We start from the raw sequence: 19,408 nt of genomic DNA, 5'->3' as shown, positions 1-19,408 counted from the left end.
TATATTATGTATTATATGATAGGATTTATAGAGGATTTACTAAGAATTCCTACTAGGCACAAACTGGTTAAATCAACATTTACATTTACATTTAAGTCATTTAGCAGACGCTCTTATCCAGAGCGACTTACAAATTGGTGCATTCACCTTATGACATCCAGTGGAACAACCACTTTACAATAGTGCATCTAAATATTTTAAGGGGGGGGTGAGAAGGATTACTTTATCCTATCCTAGGTATTCCTTAAAGAGGTGGGGTTTCAGGTGTCTCCGGAAGGTGGTGATTGACTCCGCTGTCCTGGCGTCGTGAGGGAGTTTGTTCCACCATTGGGGAGCCAGAGCAGCGAACAGTTTTGACTGAGCTGAGCGGGAACTGTACTTCCTCAGTGGTAGGGAGGCGAGCAGGCCAGAGGTGGATGAACGCAGTGCCCTTATTTGGGTGTAGGGCCTGATCAGAGCCTGGAGGTACTGAGGTGCCGTTCCCCTCACAGCTCCGTAGGCAAGCACCATGGTCTTGTAGCGGATGCGAGCTTCAACTGGAAGCCAGTGGAGAGAGCGGAGGAGCGGGGTGACGTGAGAGAACTATCAACGTTGTTTCAATGTAATTTGTCAACATATTGTGACGTGGAATCTACGTGGAAAATACATTGGATTTGAAAAAAGTAATCAACTGTTGTTTTGAGGGTACCATTTCAAACACAGGATTATGTCGTCATTGTAATCCATTTTCAACATAGACAAACCTTGTTTAAAATATGTTGAATTTGTACCTTTGAAACAACGTCGGATCTTCAACGTAATATACACTATAAGAAAAAAACAATAGGCTGGGCAGCATCTCCTACTGGGGAGTTGCTCTATCTACAGCTATCCCTTCAGTCTCCCATCCAGGGTTTCAACCAAGCCCAACTCTGCTTAGCTTTGATATTTGTCACTAACTACAGTATAACCAATGTGCTATCATGAGAATGATTGTTGAGAAATCTCCACTTAATAGATTCACTGTTGCTATCGAAGTCATTCCAAAGGGTAGGTTCAACAGAGCAAATGAAATGTAACCTTACTTTACCAATCATATATCATCAATGATGCTATTTCGGTCTACATGGCTTTTGGGAAGTCATCAAGAGCTGTTGTTCAAGTTCAGCCCAGGATTAAACTTAAAAGAGACCATACATATAGGCCGAGGGTTTCACGCTTCAGTTGATTTCAAATGTAATCTACAACTTAATAACATACACATCTCCATCTCAATCAAATATCTGAAATCAAACTGTATTTAAAGTGCATTTAAAGTTTGATTTGATTTGATTTGGTCCCATACTTTAACTTCGATTTTTGGTTGAAATGGAGATGCGAGTCCAACAGATCTTTATTCATTTGTAGACAAACTAGAAAGAAACATCTCCTTCAAAAGTTGATATTCTGTTACTTTTCTAAGACAGTAAATAGCTATCTTACAAACTAATGTAACAGCATTTATTCAACCTTAAAATGTGTACCACCTCCATGGCCACATTGAGGTTACTGTAACAAAAAAGGTCTTCATATGTAATCATAGAAAGTGTGCATGTTCAGGGTCACATGTCTGTGGAAATCTTCACAATTGCTATAATTATCTACACAGAATCTCAAACGGCATTGATCACTTGCACTATCTGCTTTAATGTCATCTCAACTGCAATCCAGGTCATTTGGTTGCACTATTAAATGAAAAACAGTGATAACACATTGTTATAAATAAATAAAATATCTGACATTGTTTTCCCATTTGAACTCTGTTGTGGTTTTAAATGGTTGAAAGTGCAGTGATAACTATCAGGAATCAAGGTAAGACCCAAGTGCATACTGTGTGAATTAACAATGTGTATTGTAACAACAGGGACAGGCAAATGATAGGTCAAGGCAGGCAGGGTTCGACAATCCAGAGTAGAGGCCAAGGTACAGGACGGCAGGCAGGCTCAGGTCAGGCAGAGGTCGATAATCCAGAGGTGGAGCAAAGGTACAGGAAGGCAAGCAGACTCAGGGACAGGCAGAGTGTTCAGGCGGGTGGGTACAGGGTCAGGACAGGCAAATGTCAAAAACCAGGAAAACGATAAACTGGAAAAAGCAGAAGCAGAGACACAAAACGCTGGTTGGCTTGAACAAACAAGACGACCTGGCCCAGACAGACAGAAAACACAGGTATAAATACCCAGAGGATAAGTGGGGAAGATGGGCGACACCTGGAAGCGGTGGAGACAAGCACAAGGACAGGTGAAAGAGATCAGGGCATGACAGATAACACATTTAGGTGACAACTAAACCAAAAAAATTGTAGATTTTTGAATTGGAATTTGGTTTTGCTTTTAGATGTTGGAAAGCATAGTGATAATACATTGGGCATTTATAAAACTTTGGGCTGTCTTTTTGAGTGTGTGAAAATAGGTTGGAATCTCATTATATCTCATTGCTTTCAGACAGTACTCATACCCCTTGACTTATTCCACATTTTGTTGTGTTACAGCCTGAATTCAAAATAGAGTAAATAGATTTGTTTTCTCACCCATCTACACACAATACCCCATAATTACAAAATGCAAATGTATTGAAAATGAAATATCTTATATACATAAGTATTCAACCCTCTGAGTCAATACATGTTAGAATCCCCTTTGGCAGCCATTACAGCTGTGAGTCTTTGTGGGTAAGACTTTAAGAGCTTTGCACACTTGGATTGTCCAACATTTGCACATTATTCTTTAGAAAATAATTTTCAAGCTCTGTCAAATTGGTTGTTGATCATTAATAGACAGCCATTTTTAAATCTAGCCATAGCCGATTTTAAGTCAAAACTGTAGGGCACTTAAGAACATTCAATGTCATCTTGGTAAGCAACTCCATTGTTTTTATTATTTTGCCATTTTTTCCGGTTATTGTCCTAATGAAAGGTGAATTTGACTCCCATTGTCTGTTGGAAAGCAGACTGAACCAAGTTTTGTCTAGGATTTTGCCTGTGCTTAGCTCTATTCCCTATTTTATTTATTATTATTTTACTCTCTAGTCCTTGCCAATGACAAGGATACCCACAACATGATGCAGCCACCACCATGTTTGAAAATATGAAGAGTGGTCCTCAGTGATGTGTTGGATTTGCCCCAAACATCAAATCAAATTTATTTATATAGCCCTTCGTACATCAGCTGATATCTCAAAGTGCTGTACAGAAACCCAGCCTAAAACCCCAAACAGCAAGCAATGCAGGTGTAGAAGCACGGTGGCTAGGAAAAACTCCCTAGAAAGGCCAAAACCTAGGAAGAAACCTAGAGAGGAACCAGGCTATGTGGGGTGGCCAGTCCTCTTCTGGCTGTGCCGGGTGGAGATTATAACAGAACATGGCCAAGATGTTCAAATGTTCATAAATGACCGGCATGGTCGAATAATAATAAGGCAGAACAGTTGAAACTGGAGCAGCAGCACAGTCAGGTGGACTGGGGACAGCAAGGAGTCATCGTGTCAGGTAGTCCTGGGGCACAGTCCTAGGGCTCAGGTCCTCCGAGAGAGAGAAAGAAAGAGAGAATTAGAGAGAGCATATGTGGGATGGCCAGTCCTCTTCTGGCTGTGCCGGGTGGAGATTATAACAGAACATGGCCAAGATGTTCAAATGTTCATAAATGACCAGCATGGTCGAATAATAGTAAGGCAGAACAGTTGAAACTGGAGCAGCAGCATGGCCAGGTGAACTGGGGACAGCAAGGAGTCATCATGTCAGGTAGTCCTGGGGCATGGTCCTAGGGCTCAGGTCAGTTGAAACTGAACATAACATAACACTTTATATTCAGAACAAAGTTAATTTCTTGGTACTACATTTTTAGCAGTTTTACATTTGGACACTATTTAGGTTTTCAATCTGTCGTTCAGGTTAGTATTGTGGAGTAACTGCAATGTGATTGATCCATCCTCAGTTTTCTCCTATCACAGCCAATAAACTCTGTAATTCTGTTTTAAATTCACCTTTGGCCTCATGATGAAATCCCTGAGCGGTTTCCTTCCTCTTAGGCAACTGAGTTAGGAAGGACGCCTGTATCTTTGTAGTGACTGCGTGCATTGATACATCATCCAAAGTGTAATTATTAACTTCACCATGCTCAAAGGGATAATCAATGTCTGCTTTTTTTTACCCATCTACCAATATGGGCCCTTCTAAAAATCAAATTAGCATAATACAAAATATTCATACCAATCTGCCAATTTAAGCTAGAGAGATATCTGTTTTTTTTGCACTGGATGCGTCTCAATCCACCTCATCTGCCTATGTAACACTTCCGTATATGCGGTGAAAGTTGATAGAGCTAGAGCTGTGTTTGTCAGACCATGAGACATCTCTGTAGCGTCCGAACACAAACACAATGGTGTTCTCCGTTTTGCTCTAGCCCACAGGCATCTTGGGACTCATCTGAAGTCGGTACATCCAATCTGCCAACTTCTGTCTGTAGCGTCCGAACAGTTTGGGCTACATATATGACCCCTCTATGGAAAAGTGAGACACTCACGAACACGTACAGTACATGTCAGTTGTTTTGCTCTATGACATCCACAGGCCTCACAAGGTCCCCCGGTACCAGTTGAACAAATTAATAAAAGTATACTGCATATGTCACTGGGGGGGGGGGGGGGGGGCAGTCACCAGTGCTAAGTTACGCTTCATCTCTTCTCCAGCCTGGGTCTGGCCACAATACTTCGTCCACATCACAAGATACGTTTTCTCTTGCCAAACATCGAGGGAAGTATCTCCTAGCATGGTGTATCCAACCTTGGACAGGGGCAACCTCTATGTCCCCACATGCATCCTCCATTGCCTGGAGAAGCGACATGCGGGCATAGGGTTGACGATCATACACTTTCCAGCGCCAGGCTGAGAAGAATTCCTCTATGGGATTTAGAAAAGGTGAATATGGGGGTAGATACAAAACTACAAATTGTGGATGGGTGGCAAACCAGTTTTGGACCAGAACAGCCCGGTGAAAACTAACATTGTCCCATAAAACGACAATTCTAGCAGGCTCCTGATCTGGAACAGGGACAAGCATTGTGTAAATTGCATCCAGAAAAGTGAGCATATGGCCGGTGTTGTACGGACCCAGTGTGACAATGTGATGGAGGACCCCGTTTTGAGTGATGGCAGCACACATATTACCCCCACGCTGTCCAGGGACATTGGTAATTGCCCTCTGTCCTATTACATTTCTTCCACGGCGCCTGGTTTTGGTGAGGTTGAAGCCAACCTCATCCACATAAATAAATTAATGCCGAATTACATGGGCATCCAGCTCCAATACTTGTAACAGACAAAATGATATACAGATGAGTAAAGATGGTATGTATGAAGTACTGGAAGTAGTGTTGCATACATACCTCTACAAAGTCATGTCGCATATTCTTGACTCTGTCAGAGTTTCTCTCAAATGGCACCTTGTAAAGTTGTTTCATCGTCACTCGGTGCCGTTGGAGGATGCGTTGTATGGTCGACAGGCTTACAGCATTGATGTTGTTAAATATGGTGTCATTATTCAAGATATGCTCTCTTATCTCTCGAATCCTAATTTCATTGTTGGCCAAAACCATATTTATAATTACAGTTTTTTGTACATCTGTAAACAAGCGTCCTCGTCCTCCATGATGTCTTTGCCTTTCCACTCTGTACAGAATTCAAACACAATATGTGTTCAGCATAGGAACTGTAAACAATGTACAAAAAATGTAGTACAGCATGATAACCAACCTCATTCATTCAATGCAGTGCAGTAAATGGATGGCTTAGAGTTACAAATGTTTATGCAATACTATGCAGTCATACATATTTTACAGTACATTACTATAATGCTAAAATAGTCATTATATAGTTGCATACCTGTTCTAATTTCTGAAGGTTCGAATTATGGACGCCACTGTAAATCGACTCAAGTTGGGCTGGACTCTCAGTCCAGCCTCTCTCATGGTCAAACCGTGGTTGATCACATGATCAAGTGTTGCCCTAATCTCATCAGAGATGGCTCTCCTTCCTTCTCTTCTTTGCCCTCGTCCTCTTATTCCTCTTCCTCTCCCTCCTACTCCTCTTGCTCTCTGTCCATTGTTGGCATCCATTGTTCAAAACAGGTCATCTGACCTTTGACCTTATAGGCCTATACTACAGTAAAGCAGTGATTGGTTAGTGATCAGTTAAGCTATTAGTGTTTGCACATGTGAGGAGTGTGTGTGTGACCTGGTGAATAAGTGTAGCATTTTGATTGGTTGTGTTTGGAAAAGGAAAGCAAGTCACTTCCTATTAGATTTTTGTGTTTTAGGTAGAGAATTGTGTGTAGTGTTTTGAAAAAAGTGTTTTATGCAATTGACAACTGAGTCAAAGGCTGAGAAATAGCTTATGGTTTTGGATATTTAGTGTGTAGTTTTGCACTTTGAGTGAGAGGTTTCAAAAATTGTGTGGCATGAAAAGATTTTGTTTGTAAGACGTTGGAAAAAACTGTAAATCGATTGCTTCAGGGCTATGACAACAAACTCCGCCCTGACATTGGAGGCAAGTAGTAGCAGCCAGTGGAAATCTGCTTTCTTTTTTTGAATAATACATTTTAGTTCCCCAATAATTATGTAAACTGGTGATATGTCATAATTTCATTATTACCTTACTTAGCATTGTTTAGCGTTACCAGTAATCTTATTATTATTATTATTATTAATCTTCAGAGTGTATATCAACGTAGAATTGTATCTGCAAGCATATCTCAAAATCAGGACTCGGCCCATTGCCAGTTTATTACCAGTTATTCTTAAAATAAACATCCAAGGCAATGGCCTGTATTTGCTATGTGCAGGCCAATGTGAAGTTATTTAAGCAGATTGATAACACACGGTGGTTAGAATGCAACTGAGCCAAATCATGATTGATCGCAAGGCTCTGGGTTGTTGTTAGGAGTTCAGTTCACAAAAAATGTTTTATACACTGACAGGGAGGATCAAATCAAATTAATATTCAACTTCTAAGCATAGTAGCCTAAATTATTTTCGTGAGTTTGAGATGTACAATACCGTTCAAAAGTTTGGGGTCACTTACAAATGTCCTTGACTGAAAGGAAAACATTTTTTTTGCCCATTAAAATAACATCAAATTGATGTTTGATGAATGAATTGTAAATGACTATTGTTGCTGGAAACGGCAGATTTTTTAAATAGCATATCTACATAGGCATACAGAAGCCCATCAGCAACCATTACTCCTGCGTTTCAATGCAACGTTGTGTTAGCTAATCCACGTTTAGCATTTTAAAAGGCTAATTGATCATTAGAAAACCAGTTTGCAATTATATTAGCACAGCTGAAAACTGTTGTGCTGATTAAGCATGCAATAAACTGGCCTTCTTTAGACTAGTTGAGTATCTGGAGCATCAGCATTGGTGGGTTCAATTACAGGCTCAAAATGGCCAGAAACAAATAACTTTGTTCTGACACTCGTCTGTCTATTCTTGTTCTGAGAAATGAAGTCTATTCCATGCGAGAAATTGCCAAGAAACTGAAGATCTCGTACAACGCTGTGTACTACTCCCTTCACAGAACAGCGCAAACTGGCTCTAACCAGAATAGAAAGAGGAGTGGGAGGCCCCGGTGCACAACAGAGCAAGAGGACAAGTACATTAGAGTGTCTAGTTTGAGAAACAGACCCCTCAACTAGTAGCTTCATGAAATAGTACCTGCAAAACACCAGTCTCAATATCAACAGTGAAGTGGCGACTCCGTGATGCTGGCCTGTACAGTTAGGCTATATACATAAAGGTGAAAGGTGTTGTGTATTTTGTTTCAGTGAGGCCCACAGTGACTGAGACAGCGGTGTATGTCAACAGCATCGGACCAGTCGATCCCACTAACATGGTGAGCCTGGTGGCCTGGCTGATGTAGCGGTTTAAGCCACTGCCTCAGGAGCACATGTACAGTCAGTGGCGATTTTAGCATGTAAATCTTGGTTGGGCAAACTCCCCCCAAACATTGTACATGCGTGCCAGCAAAGCCACTACACAACACTAAACAATGAATTGCACTATAACGGTGACAAACAGTGCCCACAAACTGTTAGGGCCTACATCAAATCAAATCAAATTGTATTGGTCACATACGCATGGTTAGCAGATGTGTTAATGTGAGGGTAGCAAAATGCTTGTGCTTCTAGTTCCAACAGTGCAGTAATATCTAACAAGTCATCTAACAATTCCCAACAACTACCTAATACACACAAATCTAACAAGTAATCTAACAATTCCCCAACACAAATCTAAAGGGGTGAATGAGAATATGTACATATAAGTATATAGATGAGCGATGGCCGAGCTGCATAGGCAAGGTGCAGTAGATGGTATCAAATACAGTATATACATGGGATATGAGTAATGTAAGATATGTAAACATTATTAAAGTGGCATTATTTAAAGTGGAATTGTTTAAAGTGACTAGTGATCTATTCATTTAAGTGTCCAGTGATTGGGTCTCAATACAGTACATACAGTTGAAGTCAGAAGTTTACACCTTAGCAAAGTACATTTAAACTTAGTTTTTCACAATTCTTGACATTTAATCCTAGTAAAAATTCCCTGTCTCAGGTGAGTTAGGGTCACCGTATTATTTTAAGAAAGTGACATTTCAGAATAATAATAGAGAGAATGATTTATTTCAGACTTTATTTCTTTCACCACATTCCCAGTGGGTCGGAAGTTTACAAACACTCAATTAGTATTTGGTAGCATTGCCTTTAAATTGTTTAACTTGTGTCAATCGTTTCAGGTAGCCTTCCACAAGCTTCCCACAATAAGTTGGGTGAATTTTGGCCCATTCCTCCTGACAGAGCTGGTGTAACTGAGTCAGGTTTGTAGGCCACCTTGCTCGCACACGCTTTTTCAGTTCTGCCCACAAATTTTCTATAGCATTGAGGTCAGGGCTTTGTGATGACCACCCCAGTACTTTGACTTTGTTGTCCTTAAGCCATTTTGCCACAACTTTGTAAGTATGCCTGAGGTCATTGTCCTTTTGGAAGACCCATTTGCGACCAAGCTTTAACTTCCTGACTGATGTCTTGAGATGTTGCTTCAATATATCCACATAATTTTCCTTCCTCATGACGCTGTCTATTTTGTGAAGTGCACCAGTCCCTCCTGCAGCAAAGCACCCCCACAACATGATGCTGCCACCTCCGTGCTTCATGATTGGGATGGGTGTTCTTCGGCTTGCAAGCGTCCCCTTTTTTCCACCAAACATAACGATGGTCATTATGGCCAGACAGTTCTATTTTTGTTTCATCAGACCAGAGGACATTTCTCCAAAAAGTACGATCTTTGTCGCCATGTGCAGTTGCAAACCGTAATAATTTTTTTTGTGGCGGTTTTGGAGCAGTGGCTTCTTCCTCGCTGAGCGACCATTCAGGTTATGTCGATATAGGAATCGATTTACTGTGGATATAGATACTTTTGTACCTGTTTCCTCCAGCATCTTCACAACGTCCTTTGCTGTTGTTCTGGGATTGATTTGCACTTTTTGGCACAAAAGTACGTTCATCTCTAGGAGACAGAACGTGTCTCTTTCCTGAGCGGTATGATGGCTGCATGGTCCCATGGTGTTTATGCTTGCGAACTATTGTTTGTACAGATGAACATGGTACCTTCAGGAATTTGGAAATTGCTCCCAATGATGAACCAGACTTGTGGCGGTCTACAATTTGACTGATTTTTTTTTAACCCATGATGTCAAGCAAAGAGACACTGAGTTTGATGGTAGGCCTTGAAATACATCCACAGATACACCTCCAATTGACTCAAATGATGTCAATTAGCCTTTCAAAAGCTTCTAAAGCCATGACATCATTTTCTGACATTTTCCAAGCTGTTTAAAGGCACAGTCAACTTATTGTATGTAAACTTCTGACCCACTGGAATTGTGATACAGTGAATTGTAAGTGAAATAATCTGTCTGTAAACAATTGCTGGAAAAATGACTTGTGTCATGCACAAAGTAGATGTCCTAACCGACTTGCCAAAACTATAGTTTGTTAACAAGAAATGTGTGGATTGGTTGAGAAACGAGTTTTAATGATTCCAACTTAAGTGTATGTAAACTTCGTACTTCAACTGTACATGTGGTATGAGTAATGTAAGATATGTAAACATTATTAAGTGGCATTATTTAGAGTGGCATTGTTTAAAGTGACTTGTGATTAGAGGTCTACCAATTAATCGGAATGGAATCGCTGTTGCGCCTTCTTCACCACACTGTCTGTGTGGGTGGACCATTTCAGTTTGTCTGTGATGTGTACGCCCAGGAACTTATAACTTTCCACCTTGTCCACTGCTGTCCCATACATAAATCTGTCCCAACAGCAGAGCATTCTGTTCAGCACCATGGACTGAATCCTTACCACTGCTACACCTGGCTATCAGCGGTGCTTTGTCTGGCAGGAAAACAGTTCATTCAGCCTCATTTACTGGCTTTTGAAAAAACATAGCTGATATGGCTGACTTGCTTTAATAAATGCTGTTTCTACTGACAATTGAGATGAACAAACTATGGCATAAGATAACGATGGGCTACTAACAGCTTACTTCACAACATACACTTAGTATTACTTTCTTAGCTGCAGTGTACATATCTCCCTGGCATATTACGTCATGTATTCAGCAACATACAATACATGTTTGGACTCACCTTTGTGCTGTGCTCACTTGAACAGGAAGGTGGTGTGGCAGTTCTTCTTGTTGGCAACGTTTATCATAAAACTTTGTCATCAAATTATGTAATTCTCTGGATTAATAGGGCTTTCAAGACAACTGGGATCATTAAGAAAATACAATGTTGAATCATGAATAAGGCAGTGGCTCGGGTGGCTCCCACTGTTCCTAGGCCGTCATTGTAAATAAGAATTTGTTCTTAACTCACTTGCCTAGTTAAATAAAGGTTAAATAAAATAAGAAAAATGTCTTCAGGTCGAAGTTCTAGAAAGAGACCAGAGTTCCCGACGCCCATGGTGTTGTGTGTGAATGTTTATCCTTTTAAACTAGGAAAAGACACACTTGGACCACAAACCCTCTCCACCAGGCAGGGGAAGCAAAATAATGATTGCTTAGCAATGCTTGCAGTTAGCCATTGATTCCTTCCAAACCACACGTGTTGAATTTGCAATTTCAAACTTGTTGCGTAATGTTTATGTCAAATGGTCGATGAGCACCAATACATTTTATCTATAATTTCTCTTCATTTGACAGGATTGAAAAGGATTTGCCAGTAGATTGTCGACGTGATTCATGACGATTACTGCTTGTCTAGCTTGCTAGCTAAGATTGAGAACGTTTGATGTGAACATGATCAGGCCAATCAAAGCTACAGTAGATATAACGTGATTTGACATCATGTTATCTGTGGCCAATGACTTGAGCCTTCTTTATGGGCACTTCTAATGTAAATATATGACAGCAGCCAACGGGGCTTGAACTTTCTATCTCTCCCTGTAGATTTTGCGGTGACCCCATGAGTGATGGAACACTGAGCCAATCACGGCTCAACTAGGGAAGATTACCAACACCTACGCTCTGTATTTTCTTCTGGCTGCCCCTCCAACACAGAAAGCACTGAGCTAGTGTGAAACACTTGTATTTTGGAACTGCCTTTCTCAATAAAGAAAAAAGAGACCATGTTTGTATGAAGCTTTACTAACTAAATATATATATATATATTTTCATTGTTTGCAGTGACTGATATGTCACACGTACTAATGCCAAAACAGGCAACAAACTAATTGTATTATTATTTTTTTTTTTAAGTGGCCCCACCTGCCCTGAATGATGGGTCGCCACCGTGTACATGTACGATGTACCACTGCCAGCATGGGTTTGAATCCAGCCAACTTTCAGCAGTTATTTGCCTACCTTTCACCTCTATCTCTCTCTATCCAATAAAAAAACAAAATACTTAATGTAAACTTGTAGTATATTCAAGGTTAAAAAAGGCTTCTAAAGTCTGTGATTTCCACTTGAACATTTCAGACTTGATTTGCCCTAACAAAAAATGTATTTTATCAACACGTACATAAATGTCCATTAATTATAATCTACACAATAATTTATATTTCCTGTTGCTGCAGGATACATTTTCTGCTGTGAGAAACTGGTCAAATTAAGATCCGGTCTTAAAATCTGTCTTGTCATGTGGTTGTGAATAGGTTGTTTCACTTCAATGAGGGTTTGTACAGTATGTAGTGCATTGATGCTCTTCTTTGAAACATAATGATTACAGGAGAGTAACAATCAAATACATCACCCAGCATGTGGCACATACTTTAGGCCCTGTAGTGTATATGGACACCCGCTCGTCAAACACCTCATTCCAAAATCATGGTCATTAATATGGAGTTGGTCCCCTCTTTGCTGCTATAACAGCCTCCAGTCTTCTGGCAAGTTCTTTCACTGGATGTTTGAACATTGCTGCGTGGACTTGCTTCCATTCAGCCACAAGAGCATTAGTGAACCCGGGCACTGATGTTGGCCGATTAGGACTGGCTCGCAGTCGGCGTTCCAATTCATCCCAAAGGTGTTTGATGGGGTTGCGGTCAAGGCTCTGTGCAGGCCAGTCAAGTTCTTCCACACCGATCTCGACAAACTATATTTATATAGACCTTGCTTTGTGCACGGGGGCATTGTCATGCTGAAACAGGAAATGGCCTTCTCCAAACTGTTGCCACAAAGTTGGAAGCACATAATCATCTAGAATGTCATTGTATGCTGTAGTGGGGCCTAGCCCGAACCATGTAAAATAGCCCCAGACCATTATTCCTCCTCTACCAAACTTTACAATTGGCACTATGCATTGGAGCAGGTAGCATTCTCCTGGCATCCGCCTAACCCAGATTCGTCCATCGGACTGCCAGATGGTGAAGCATGATTCATCACTTCAGAAAATACGTTTCCACTGCTCCAGAGTCCAATGGGTCCAGCCGACGCTTGGCTGGACCCATTGGACCCAGCTGTTGCGCATGTTGATCTTAGGCTTGTATGCAACATGGAAACCCATTTCATAAAGCTCCATATGAACAGTTCTTGTGCTGACATTGCTTCTTCTTTGCCCAGACGTGGTATGACAGTCGCCTCAAGTTCAACAGCTCCATGAAAGTCCTGCAATATGGTGGGAAAGATCTGGATTCCTGACACCTTTTTTCGGGATTCAAGAAAGTCTGACGCCCACTGGATCACCACTCCAAACAGTCTGCTGCGACTGTGGAACAACGGAAGAGTGATGTACACACTGACGTAGAAGTATGACTGCTGCCATTCTGTGTTCTAAAAGACTCTGTGTTTAATACTCGTTGTATGTTCAGCTCTAGTTTCTGCATCTGTACTTTTGTCTTGTAGCCCTCTTTTAGGCACCAGGTATTTGTAAAAGCATGATCTTGAAGCCATTGTTAGCTTTCCCTGGCATTTGTTTAGATAAAGGAGAGGAAAACACTTCGTAATTGTTATGATCAACTCTGTTTGGAAGGAAAAAACACACTACAAAATCAATGTAAAACATCATAAAGAATGAACTTTTCTTTGTCACGACTCTGTTTTTGTCATGTTGACCAGTAAGGTGGAATGCTGCCTTAAGCTGCATAACTTTCCCATGGACGAGCACTCATGTCCGCTGGAGTTTCCGAGCTGTAGGTGTGTTTAAACACTCTCCCAGTTTTGATCCGTCATTTCGACTTCAGCTTCAGTAGCCAGCCCAGAGAGGGTGTCAGAGTGGGCCAGCGTTAGGAGTCACAGCACCCCACAAGCCCATCTACTTAAGGTTGGCCCTTCAGCCTGTAAAGTCTATCATCTCCTCCACCAGGGGAGATGGGAGGTCACAAAGTCCCTATTCTCTGACAGACTAATGAATTATGCAGCCCCACCCTCCAAACTGATTAATGCTCTATCTGTGACATTCTCCATCCATCTTGCATTGTGCTTCAGCGTCTCATGTCTCGTTGTCATGATCTTAACCCCCAGCGTAGACTGAAGGGCATCCCATGGTTAAAGGACATATTCCATCCTGAATGCTGCCCTGCTTGGCCATATAGTATGCCCTCTGTGGTGAACTGAGTTTCACTGTTGTGTTCTGGTTTGTGGCTTCTACAAGCCTGGACAATGAGAGGTTCTTAATGTTACATGTGTGTGTGTTGTGTGTGTTCAACCGTACACCCCTCTCTTGATGGCTTCCTAAAAATGAGATTCTGTACCATTGGCAAAAGCTTTCTGTGGAAGTGGCCGACCAAAGGTACTGGAGACTACCAGTTTGCTTTCGTCGGTTTACGTAACACATCAGACGTGGCACATAGACGGTCAGGTAAGGGATATGGATGACATCCATCCTTTTTTAAAGTGTACATTTGCCTCTGGTTTGAGGAGAGATGGTTTAAAGTTTTACGAAAATATGCGACAAAAGTTCACTTTTACATGTGTGTATGTTTCTCTCTTGATGTCTAATATGTTATCTTGACAATATTTTTTGACCTGAGTTGGCGAATGGGCTACTTTACTATTCAGATGTACATCCCCTGTAGCATGATCATGGTGCTGTCATGGGTCTCTTTTTGGATCAACAAAGATGCTGTCCCCGCCAGGACCTCTTTAGGTATGATCAAGCCTCTATAGTTTCTTACGGTCCTTAATAATGTCAGACTAAAGAACAGCTAAATCATTAGCCTCAGTCAGTTGAACACACAAAGTCAGTTCAACCAGCTAAATTGTTCAACTGTCTTTGTGACTTCCTGTGCAGGAATCACCACAGTGCTTACAATGACAACGCTGAGCACCATCTCAAGGAAGTCACTTCCCAAGGTATCCTATGTGACGGCTATGGACCTGTTTGTGTCTGTCTGCTTCATCTCCACGTTTGCTGCTCTGATGGAGTATGGGACTCTACACTATTTCACCAGCAACAGGCAGAACAAGAAGAATAAGGACAAACATTCTCAGCAGGTAGAGATGCCACTGTTGCTTCCCCGTAGCTTCTGCCATTTCATTTGAAGATGCACATTTTTAAAGGTAATGTATCAATTTTCCAGTTTTAAAAACAAGGCAAGTAATCAAATTACAGTAATGTAAATGGAGGATTCTCATGAAAGTTGTGTGAACATGCACATACCATTTTTTTGTAATCAACTGTGAAATACTGCGTAACAGCAGATAACCTTGACAATGAGTCAATCTGCATACATCAACCAAACAAATGGAAGTAGAAAGGGAGCTGCAGTACCTTCTTTCTCTGACACTAACATCATTACTTTGAACATTCCAGTTTCAAAGATCAAATTCGTTAGTCATGATGCTGCCTTTAACTCAAGGTATTATATTGTTTGCATGAACTAAGAGATTAAGATAGATTTCATGTACAACGTCAGAGTGCCTGTGGTCTTTAATATTATTTACTTGGGTTTGAAAGACTTTGTGAGGCAAAGACTTTTGATGGGAGAGTACACACACACCTGGCAGAGGAGTGGTAGTGCAGAGACGGCATGTGTCACCACTGTGAATGATCACGCATCCCTTCAACTGGGTCTGCTGTGATATTGAGCAGAGAAAAGGAAATCCCTGTAAGCTCCGTACAAATGGCAACGTCGTCTATTCTGAAAAGCAATCAGCGTGAAATGCAGTGAAAAAGGCAAATTTACTACTTAAGAGAGACCACTCTGTTCTTCTTAACATATTCCCACAGCCACGTGATTAATTTAAATGTGAAATATTGCATTTATGATCTTCAGAAATCCCATTCACCCCTAATGGCAGCTATTTTGTGAGAGAAAGATAACCACACGTGCTATATATACAATTTAAAGTGAATGGTAAATAAAAGTCCTGTCTTGAAGCGTATTCCCAGAAAGATATGAATTTCTGAATCATGATTGTAATATTTACCTACAGAAATCCAGCCGCATGGTGACCATTAGGCCAGTGACGTCACTGCTCCAGATTAATAACATCGGCCCCTACCAAGACGAGGATGTTTACGCCTATGTGTGTTTGGATGGGAAGGGCTGCACCAGCTTCTTCTGCTGCTTCGACGACTGTCGCCCTGGAGCCTGGCGCAAAAACCGGATGCATGTCTGAGTCTAGAAGATGGGGATATTCTCCCTGACCGCCTTTGGGTTTTTCAACCTGGTCTACTGGATCGGGTATCTGTACTTATGAAATAAATTGAGTTTAGCAAAGAAGAGCAATAGCCTTTTACTTCAGAGAAAACAGGTCAAATTGTTTGTTGATTCTCTTTACTTGCTATTCTTGGCACTGTTGACGATAAGACTGGAGGGTGTAGTTCTTTGCACTTTGAAGCCAGTGAATAATTTGAAGCCAGTAAAATCGCTTCTTCTCACCAATATTTGAGCAGCTCCAATGTTTGTACCTGTACTATATTTCTAGGCAACAGCTCACAGATGAAGGCAGCAGGGTCGAACAAGGCCAGACTCTGGGTCATAGGCCTACCTAGGGTTGCAAAGGTACCAGTAATTTACCAAAGTTACTGGAATCTTCTGTAATTTTGGTAATTAACAGAAAATCTATGGCAATCTATCATAACTTTGGTAATTTATACTTGGATAACTTACATTTGTTTTATTCAATATTCATTTATTATATCTGTGTCCATGAGTTTAGTAGATATACCATATGTCACACCCTGATCTGGTGTACCTGTCCTTGTGATTGTCTCCACCCCCTCCAGGTGTCACCCATCTTCCCCATTATCCCCTGTGTATATTTACCTGTGTTCTGTTTGTCCGTTGCCAGTTCGTCTTGTTTATCAAGTCAACCAGCGTTTTGTTTCTCAGTGCCTGCTTTTTCCCAGTCTCTCTTTTCTCACCCTCCTGGTTTTGACCCATGCCTGTCCTGACTCCGAGCCCGCCTACCTGACCACTCTGCCTGTCCCTGAGCCTGCCTGCCGTCCGATACCGTTGCCTCACCTCTGGTTTACTGACTCCAGCCTGTCTTGACCAGTCTATTGCCTGCCCCTATTGGATCATTAAACTATTGTTTATTCGACGTGGTCTGCATCTGGGTCTTACCTTCATACTTGACACCATATCTTTCAAGAGAAAATAGCGTCATTAATTTGAAAAGCATCTAATAAGCAATGCCATTATTTTCAATTAACTCTTCCAATTGTTGACTTTTTTTACAACTGCAACCAGTTTGACGCCAAAACATTTACAGCAAATACATATTGACATGGTAAAATAAAATAAAAATATTCAAATATATTTCATGCTGAAACCCTCATATAAACACCAATGATATTCAGTAAGTTGATGGTTTATATTGAGGATCATTTACAGCCTGGTCATTCTATTTTATTTTAAAGTCATCACGTTTGATTATTTCAAATATTTTACATGTGATAAGGCCACAAAGAGGGCCACAAATAATTGTATACACCTGTGATAATCTGAAGTACCCAAAAGGGCCACAAGATGACATTTGATAGATGACATAAAATACTCGAAAGATTACAAAATTCTGATAGTTTACTGGTAAACTTCGAAAGATTCCAGTAATATCTCCTCCCTTTGCAACCTTAGGCCTTTACTACCAGCCAGAGCATGTGATCGGAGTTGTGTAGTTGGAAATCCCGCTCATTGTCTCCACTAAAAACCACTCCTGTGTTGCTCCAATCATTAAAATCGCAATTTAACCAGCACCAATCTATATGTGTGACTTCCTGGACCTACCATTTGGTTTTTAAGTTTTGAAACCAAACCACATGGATTTTAAATTAAAAGTATTTGAATATACAGTACCAGTCAAAAGTTTGGACACACCTAATTATTCTAGGATTTGTCTTTATGTTTTACTATTTTCTACATTGTAGCATAATAGTGAAGACATCCAAACTATGAAATAACACAAATGGAATCATGTACTATCCCAAAAATATTTTATATTTTATATTCTTCAAAGTAGCCACCCTTTGCCTTGATGACAGCTTTGCACACGGTTGGAATTCTCTCAACCAGCTTCACCTGGAATGATTTTCCAACAGTCTTGAAGGAGTTCCCACACATGCTGAGCACTTGTTGGCTTCTGTTCCTTCACTCTGATGTCCAACTCATCCCAAACCATGTCAATTGGGTTGAGGTCGGGTGACTTTTGGAATTCATTTTTAATCCGAGTTTGGCCAGTCTGTGATTTCAGGCTCATGTGATGGTGCCAGGAGAGCAGGTCAACAGCGGGAAATATCCTCTACACACTTGCAGAGCCACTGGGGATGCCTTTCGACCACTCTTGTTATTGTTATTGTTATTGGTAGGCCTAAAGGTTTTTAGGCAAAACAACCCAGTCAAAATGGAAATGTCCTTGAACATGGGCATTTGCCTGGCCCATTGGGCCGAAATCAATTATGGCCTATTGTATCAATAATAGAACAAAAATGAATGAAACTTTTAAGAGATCTGATGTGTTGTTTATAAATACTTTGCTACATTGACACACCTAGTTATCTACCACCGCATTACTATGCATTACTATCTTTTAGCATGTGCACGTCGTAAGTACACCATCATGCTTTCGGGATACTTGTCTTTTCAGATTCCACAATTATTCTTTAGTTGTGGACACTACATCACCACACTCCCTCTCTTCCTCTTGGTCCTCATCTTTGTACGTCACCTTGATTTAGCACCTGAGTGTTCTATCAGTTACTTTATGAAAATATTTATTGAACATGACAGTAGCTAAAGCAAGGGGCTATAGCAGCACACAAGTAGACTACAAATGCATGTTGGGTGGGCAATCCTGTCATGTTTTGTCTTATATTGTCTTGTCATTCTGCTTTTCCTTCTGTTCGTTTTCCCCCTGCTGGTCTTTTTAGGTTCGTTCCCCTTTTTCTCTCTCCCTTCCTCTCTCTCTTCTCTCTATCGTTCCGTTCCTGCTCCCAGCTGTTCCTATTCCCCTAATCAATCATTTAGTCTTCCCACACCTGTTCCCTATCTTTTCCCCTGATTAGAGTCCCTATTTCTCCCCTTGTTTTCCGTTTCTGCCCTGTCGGATCCTTGTATATTGTTCACCGTGCTGTGTCTTTGTATCGCCCTGTCGTGTCGTGTTTCCCTCAGATGCTGCGTGGTGAGCAGGTGTCTGAGTCTGCTACGGTCAAGTGCCTTCCCGAGGCAACCTGCAGTTTATTATCGAGTCTCCAGTCAGTTCTCGTGATTACGAGTGAAATTGTTCTTATGCTTTATTTACCGCTCCGATTTGTCTAGGAGTATTGCTATTTCCTTAAACTGGATTAAAGACTCTGTTTTCGCCAAGTCGCTTTTGGGTCCTCATTCACCTGCATAACAGAAGGATCCGACCAAAGAATGGACCCAGCGACTACAGACGCTTGTAACACTGCCGTCGAG

At 41.1% G+C, this 19,408-nt stretch overlaps 1 protein-coding gene across 1 annotated transcript; it reads left to right on the top strand.

Annotated features, from left to right (window-relative positions):
- The first annotated feature begins 13,044 nt into the window (after positions 1 to 13,044).
- Positions 13,045 to 16,759, top strand: LOC124045291 (gamma-aminobutyric acid receptor subunit gamma-2-like). Its single transcript, XM_046364582.1, has 3 exons — positions 13,045 to 14,652; positions 14,797 to 14,999; positions 15,942 to 16,759. The coding sequence occupies exons 1-3, from the start codon at positions 14,544 to 14,546 to the stop codon at positions 16,125 to 16,127; spliced, it is 498 nt and encodes a 165-aa protein (XP_046220538.1). The 5' UTR covers positions 13,045 to 14,543; the 3' UTR covers positions 16,128 to 16,759.
- Positions 16,760 to 19,408: the final 2,649 nt, after the last annotated feature.

Source organism: Oncorhynchus gorbuscha, linkage group LG10 (genome assembly GCF_021184085.1).
Source record: "Oncorhynchus gorbuscha isolate QuinsamMale2020 ecotype Even-year linkage group LG10, OgorEven_v1.0, whole genome shotgun sequence".
NCBI classification, from domain to species: Eukaryota; Metazoa; Chordata; class Actinopteri; order Salmoniformes; family Salmonidae; genus Oncorhynchus; species Oncorhynchus gorbuscha.
The sequence above is the reverse complement of the archived record's forward strand: the minus strand, read 5'-3'. Positions and strand labels throughout refer to the sequence as shown.

Excerpts from the sequence above, each read along its gene's own strand:
- LOC124045291 (XM_046364582.1), top strand. The coding sequence starts at position 14,544 with ATGGGCTACTTTACTATTCAGATGTACATCCCCTGTAGCATGATCATG. Across the intron at positions 14,653-14,796 it reads CCCCGCCAGGACCTCTTTAG|GAATCACCACAGTGCTTACA; the intron begins GTATGATCAAGC and ends CTTCCTGTGCAG. Across the intron at positions 15,000-15,941 it reads AGGACAAACATTCTCAGCAG|AAATCCAGCCGCATGGTGAC; the intron begins GTAGAGATGCCA and ends ATTTACCTACAG.